This window comes from Halyomorpha halys, unplaced genomic scaffold (genome assembly GCF_000696795.3).
Source record: "Halyomorpha halys isolate HHAL.00 unplaced genomic scaffold, Hhal_1.1 Scaffold308.1, whole genome shotgun sequence".
Taxonomy (NCBI): domain Eukaryota; kingdom Metazoa; phylum Arthropoda; class Insecta; order Hemiptera; family Pentatomidae; genus Halyomorpha; species Halyomorpha halys.
The window spans coordinates 75046-82886 of NW_027107032.1; the positions used below are offsets into that span (position 1 = coordinate 75046).

Here is a 7841-nt window from a genome sequence, read left to right on the forward strand (position 1 = left end):
TTAATAAATTATTTTGTTATTATTAAATAAGTCTTTACTTGATACTTTATAGTTATATATATATTTTTAGTTTTTTAATTTTATTCTAAGGCACTAAAGCCCATTTTCAATGCCCATTATATTATTCTGAAAGGACATCTCTCAGAATAAATTTAGAATATTATTTTATTATATTCCTTCTAATTCTGAACTTTTGGAATGACCCATTCATTTGATTATCCTTTTGCTTCAGGGAACAGAATAGGAATGACCTATTGCTCCAGAATGTTCAGCGACTGTGACAGGAAAGACTGCCGCCTCCAAAGCCCCAACTTCCCCGGAGTGTATCCCAGAAACATGACCTGTTACTACGCAGTCCGCCAACAGACCATACCTCGTGGCAAGCATGCTCTCATCTCAGTGTATCAGCCTGAAGGCCAGCTGGTTAACATTAGGAGTCAGAGTGCTCTGTATATCGCTCCTACTCAATCATCAAACAGTCACTATAAGAGTTTGAAGGTCATTACTGTTATTTGAGTCCGACATTATTTATTATATTAGAATATTACTATTTGACCTTGTGTAATTAATGAAGGATGGTCAAGGCAGCAGTAAAAAAGTTACCTCAGAATAGTACAAAAACTATTTATTATATAACAACGTTTTGCGAAAATTTGCAAAGCTTCATCAGGACTAAAACGAGATATAAAAAACTATTAAATATTGTAAACAGGGTGTCACTATAAGGCTACATAAAATATATTATAAACTACCATATGATAGGATTATAAGATGGCATCAAAAATATTGTGAAAAGTCCATAAAAATAAACAGCATAAATTAAAGTAAAATATAAAATACCTAACAGAATGAAGCATAAATATTGAATACAGTAATACAACTTTTTTTTTTATTTGAGGAGAAGATGGTTTGGAGTACGGTCAGTGAACAACACAAATAAATAAAAATATATTGCATTCATCAGAGCCAAACGTTTTAGCCGGAAATAAAGCAAGAAGAACAAAAACAAGATACCAATTAGATTTCCTTTAATATTATTATTAAAAATTATTTTTATAGATATTCTTTAATCTTGTTTTTCTACTTCCATATTTAATTAATCACATATACATTTTTCTTTATATTTTTTAAATTACTTCAATTCTAAATAATTTACAATTTTGTTCATGTATTTATTTAGTTGATTTTCATATATATTATTTTCTTTTTTTCATTCTTAATTTTAATATTAATATTCTTATAATATTATACTGAGAATTTTCTTCATTACTGCTTATATATCTATATTATCTACTATCTTCTTATGTTTCTTGTTTTTCTGTAATTTCATTTAATCATTATATTTGTTATCCTGATTTTTTTTCTTAACCTTGATGAAGGCCTGAAATTCTGGCCGTAACGTTGGCACTAATAAATAAAGTTTTACTTATTTTACTAATGACAGATAACATGTAGGTAGATACTGTCAAAAATAAACAAATTTTAGTGTTCATTATAGATCATTAACTCAAAATAAATCTATTTAATAAAATTACAAAATTGCTCCTTCCCAACAGGTGTGGGAGGAGTGTGATGAAGTCCAGGATTATGTAACTGTATACGACGGTTACACAACAAGGGACCCTGTCCTCCTTCGCTTCTGTGGTGGTGGAGCCTCTGTTCCAAGGGCTGTGTCTTCAGGTCCTGAACTACTTGTTGAATTTTCCACCTCGCCCTATGGCACCTTCCTTTATCCCGCTACTGTCCCTCAGCCCCTCCATGGTTTCCAGCTTAAAGTAGCTGTAAGTATACCCAGTTTTGTGGAAAAAAACTTATTTTTTCATAAAGAAAATTAAATATTCCCATAATAATTATATCATCTTCTCAACATGTTATAAATATTGGTTATTAATTAATTTTTTTATTTAATGATCCCACTATATTGTCAGACATGATGATCTGGTTTCAGGTAGAATTTGTTGATCGTGAAGAACCATTGTACACAAGGAACAAGAAATGTGAATTCTGGCTCTCAGGTACAGGTCATGGTGTTCTGGAGAGTCCAAGAAACTCATTACCTCCTAATACAACGTGCCTTTATCATTTTTGGGGAGCTGTTCCAGGGACCACTGCACCACCTAAACAACATCCAAGACCACCCAGGTACTATTGTTGTTTAATACTTTTACCCTTTAGAGAGTAACAGGCACGGAATCCCTACTTGGGGTCTCCAGTGGCTTGGTTATAAGCCAAAATTTTATTCAACCACACCTTTTACTTTAAATTATCTTCCTGCTCATCTGTAATATTTCTTTTTCTTTGAGGATATTAGTAGTAAAGGAGTGGGTTGTTCATTGGTAAGGCATTGTGCTATTAACTCCAAGGACCCAGGTGTGAATCCAGCTATGGCATATAATTATTTTCTGTTTTACTGTAGCCGTGAGTCAACCCTGTGAGTTCGGGAGCCCTGCAAGGCCCACTCATTCTCATAAAGTAGTTATCCTTAAATGGGTAAAACTCTGGCAGTCAAGTGCGATTCTGGCCATATAACCTCCTTACACAACCATTGGTCTAGTAATAGTACTTCCTTACAAATTACTCCACTCCTGACCCCATGGTTTGCAGCAATACAGATTTAATTAGTAGAGTTGTAGTACTAATCTTTTTTAGCTCCCAATGAAGCAAATGGCCAGTATGAATTCTTAAGACTAATCTCAATCAGTCACCAAATTTTTCCACGTCTCTTCATTACAATCTTGACTGGTTCACCTCTCTCATTACTGATCTCTTCCACGTGTTGGTGAATCATCTCTGAACTTCTAAGCATTTTATAGATTCCATTCAAGTTTATGTTCTTTATAGTAATATCATGCTCAGTTTTCTTTTTTGATTACTTCCTCTAGGAGCTTGAGGTTAGTCCACTGCCTCATTTCTTTGCTCCATTAGCTTTTCATGATATCAGTCATTTCTGAAATACCATGGTAGATATTTTTGATTAAAATTGTGCAAGAACCAAATGATGGTCCTTGAGGATGGTATTGATTAATAATATTTGAAATAGTAACAGATTAAATTCAACTAATATGAAAATATATTTATTATAATTTAATCTTCTAAGATTCTTTTACAAAATTTATAATAATTGAATTGTACTCAGGTATAGAGTGTGGCTTTCGATATTGAAATACCATGTTGGGCTCTCACCAAATGAAGAAATGCAGCCTCAGTATTCAGAAAAAAAAGAAGTGGATTGTTCAACCAGTCTCAATATTTGGGATGGTACGATTAAAACTGCTCCAGCTTGCACAAAAGAAAACTGGTATGAGTTTATCTAAATATTTAAATTCTATATATTAAATTAAATACTAACTAAACTCAAAAAAATCTATATTCCTTAAAAGATAAAGTACATCTTGATGATGTTTTTTGTTTTTATAAGGTATTTACAAATTATTATTATATGTTATTCAACAACACCCAAAAATATATTCTTAAATAGTTAAATAGCACTCTCACTCAGTCTCCACTCAAAACCATTGATGCAACTGGAATAGAAACGCTAGGTTTTCTTGGCGCTTTGCTTTACCTTACTCACTAGAGTGGCAAAGCTTGGTTCAGAGATCCCAAGGCTGAATGCAAATATTGTATATAGGTGCAAATTTATATTTATTTTATTTTCACTTAAATTTAATTTTCCATATATTGTTAACAAATTATTTTGTTATTACTAAATAAGTCTTTATTTTATGGATTATATTTATACATACTACATTAGTAATTTTTTTGTATTATTAATTTTATTTTGTGAATTCTGTTGTTAACATTTGCTTTTTTTTCTGTATATACTGTATGAATGGTAACACTTTAACCACTAACATTTACTGACCTTAATTGTGTCAGATTGTATTATTATTATTATTTTTAAAAAAACAGTATTTCAGTAACAAAAAAAAATAGATAAATAATCATGATAATACTATTAATTTTAAAAGGTGTCATACATTCTAGCCAAAAACAATATTAAATGTTTATTATTTTAACCCATGGTATCAGTAGGCACAGTCACTCATTTCCAATGAATTCTGTTTTTAGCAAAGAGACAAACCAACAAACAGTGATGAATTCTGGAGTAAAACTTTTGGCCAGTTACTGCCAACAACAAATTCCAAGGTCATGTGATCACCAACTTCTTTCAAACCTTTCGAGACCCTGTACACTATCTGAAAGCTTCCTCTCTTCTGGCGATTCAGCGACTGTGGAACTGAAGATGGTGGAAGCTACTGTGTTGAGGTATAATTTAATATGTTTACTTTCACTTACCTATTAACGAGTATATAGAAAGGGGAATTATTGTGATTGTGAAAAATTTTGTCTTCAACAAAAACATATGTTTGGAGGTCCACTGAATCGAAAAACCAAGTATAGCAAAATGGAGTATGTGTTAACTGCCTAGCTCAAAAATGAAAAGTCGTATGAAACTGAAATTAAATATTTAGAGCTGGTTTATTCATGGAATATTAATGTATTTTTTTGATAAAATTGACTTATCATAAATGCCACTGTATATGATATTTTTTTTCAATATTCTTGAAATAGGAAAACCAAAAAAATTATTTCTTCAAAATCAAAATTTTTTATTTATTTTTTTTATTATTTATGTTTTAGACATCAAGAAACAAATTTGGTTCCATGTCTTTCTATAATCAAATTTGTATTTAGGCATAATCCAACGAACCGTTAATGTAATTTTCAGAGATTATATGGGTTGATATCTAGTTGGTTCATACCAATTTTGTTAGGTATGCTTTTGCTCATGTATGCATTAACAGGTTTTATTTGGAACCAACAAAAATGGTCTGTCCAATTAGCCTAAAGTTGGAGGTAAGTTGGGTATTAGTGTTGGCATAAATTTTATCTGCTACATTTTTTTCAATGTACAAATGCATAATTCATTTAACATTTATTCTCAAATGATAAATCAAATTTAGTAAAAAAATAATAATAATAAAATGTATTCTTAAACCCTGAAATATAAATATTTATGTACCTGCATAGCCAGGACAGAGTGGGAGAAAGCTATTATATATAACCAATGTACTCAAAGAAGCTTAAGTCAGTGTGGGTCCCTAGACCTAAGGGAACCACTAGTAATAAGAAAGCTGACCAGCTCGCTAGAACTCGGGGCCGAGCACCCTTCAAGGGGCCAGAACCATTCCTAGGTATCTCAAAGACATCAGTGTAAAGAAGTCCTTGATTGGAAGTGGAAGATGGAAAGGAAGGAGTGGAGCGAATGTACAGGGCTGAGACAGGCTAAGATACTAGAAAACTAAACCCTCTACTTCTAGAACTAAGTGGCTGCTAAGCCAAAACAGAAATGAGCTACGATTACTAATAAGAGTCATTACAGCTCATTGTATATGAATAATAGTCATTACGAAAATTATTCCATTGGTCTCTATTAGGGTTAGCAAAAAAAAGGACAAATAGGCCCACTTACCATATATGTTCCCCCATTATTACCTGTACCAGTAGCAATAACCAGCTATGTCTCAATCTTGACTAGGATGAGTGAGGAGGGAACTTCTACTGTATTTATGATTAACCAATAATAAACATGGTTGAAGCTTTCAATAAATGTTACATCTATAAGTAGGTTGGTTCAAGTTTAATTTTTAGTCATAATAAATCTATAGCTAATTTATTTTTGTTACATTCTTAGGAGAGTATCCTTTAAAGCTCTCTACGAGTTTGTGGATTTCCATCAGGATGGAGAACAATATGGAACTGGCAAGTGTTCTCGCATCTTCACCCCTCACCAAATTCATCCCTCTATTCAATATACAGCTCAAAATTTTGCTTCACCCAGAGAAATATTTTTATTTGGAAGAGGAGGCTCAAAAAATATAAGGTATTTAAAAAATCAAATATTAATTACTCAAATCGGGGATCAAAATTACAATCCAACTTTTATGCAAAATCAACTTAACACATAACTTTTGCCTTTATTTAAACTTTAAGTTTAACTTTTTAAGTAAGGACTTTTACAACTTTATCTTTTTTTTATTACATTTGAAAAAATGTATGTGTTCTACAATTATATCAGTCCGTCATCTTTAATCACCTGTTATATATTTCTTGTAAATGTTTTAACTTACAAATTATTTTCTAATAAATTAGACTTAAGGATATACTTACAATTAATTATTTGAAAAAAACTTAAATAAAAACATTTCTCAACACTCAATAGAGTTGCATGATAAATGGTGTGATAATATATTGGACTGCCACCCAAATGATTTTCCAATATTGAAGAGGTTTCTAAGGGCAGTGATTTATTACTTATTACTTTTAATGATATGGTATTAAAGAAAAAACACATTTTTCAGTTTTATTTTTAATATTTGAATGTATTAAATCAATCAGAAAGTTGAAAAAATAAAAAGTTCCTGCACTTATAATAAATTAAAACAATTTAACAACTTATTTTTACATATCTTTGATTTATGAAAAAAAAAAAAAGCAATTTTTTCATTTTATATCCATAGAAGTGAATATAATTAAGAAATTTCCACAAAAATTCTCAGCGTATTCAAAATTTTTTGCTTAAATATAAAAATTACTGACCATGAACTTTTTTATTTTTATTTCCAGCACTATTAAACATTTATTATTTTAACATTTCAATAAATACTGCTTTAACTGTTCAATCTTTAGCCATTATGACTTATCTTGTTTTTAATATTTTAAGACTTATCCCGTTTCATCATGTTATAGCTTGTATTTCATACTAATTTAACACCTAGTCTTATATTCATTCTTGGCAATTAGTATTCAATGAATTATAATTGATTATAATTATTAAACTTAGTTGAATATTTAGAAAAAATTTCATGGACAATAACAACTGCCAATTATCATACAAGAATATTAAATTGTAAAAAAACATAATAAGAAAAGTAATTTTTATCTTTCAAATATATGTGCTCGTGTATTTTTCAAATACATGAGATGGCCTGATACAATGTATGATAAATGCATTCATTAGAGGACCCAGAACAAAATAAACTGTCTCATTAATTTATGACTTAGATCATATTGAAAAATTAATAAATTAGTTATATAAATTATAATTTGCAATACTCACTCACAATCTGCCTGGGCATTTGTGAGGCCCGTCAGCCAATGGTTGGCACTCACAAAAATAGGTATGGAAGTGACAGACCCACCCTATGAAAATCACGTCAGGAAACGCGTGATGTATTTTTTAAGTACATCGCGCAAGGCTTTGGACCTCTGCGGTCTGTCGCTCCAATGAAAAAAATAAATAAAATAGATTATAATTTATAGTAGAATATAATTTAAACAGAATATTCTATAATAAATTATAATTCAGTTGTAGGTATCGATTTGAAGCTCAGAAAGGCGAACGAGTTAGACTGACATTGACAAATCTCAGAGCAGGAAACAGAAGTGATTGTGAGACACAGAATGAAGGAGGATGGGGACGTTTAGAGTGTGTCGGAAAACCTTCTGCGTTTGTACAAATCCAAGAGGTACAATTGCTAAAATGATTATTTATTTATTTTTTTATTTTCAAGGATAAAAAACCCTTAATACTTCTTAGATAATAACTTTATTTGTTAAATAAAATATCTTCTACAAATATAAAGCAAATAATCACTAAGCTTATACAATATTTAGAGAGTCTGTTACATCTAATAAAATACTAAAGGAATAATAATACCACATAATTAAGGAATAACACAATAATAATAATAATATGTAAGAACAATATTAATAAAGAAATGAATTAATTCATTTTCTAATTTACAAAGATATACATATAACACTGGCATATGTGT

At 30.4% G+C, this 7841-nt stretch overlaps 1 protein-coding gene across 1 annotated transcript in view; it reads left to right on the forward strand.

The window, feature by feature from the left end:
* LOC106681091 (uncharacterized) overlaps window positions 1–7841 on the forward strand; it is a gene marked incomplete at its 5' end in the record, with an annotated part of 20990 nt that overhangs the window by 7126 nt on the left and 6023 nt on the right. Inside the window, 7 exons of the mRNA XM_067045395.1 lie at window positions 233–498; window positions 1557–1781; window positions 1949–2142; window positions 3137–3298; window positions 4072–4269; window positions 5699–5887; window positions 7373–7532. Of these exons, the coding sequence (XP_066901496.1) occupies window positions 233–498; window positions 1557–1781; window positions 1949–2142; window positions 3137–3298; window positions 4072–4269; window positions 5699–5887; window positions 7373–7532 (1394 nt within the window). The remainder of the gene's footprint in view (window positions 1–232; window positions 499–1556; window positions 1782–1948; window positions 2143–3136; window positions 3299–4071; window positions 4270–5698; window positions 5888–7372; window positions 7533–7841) is intronic.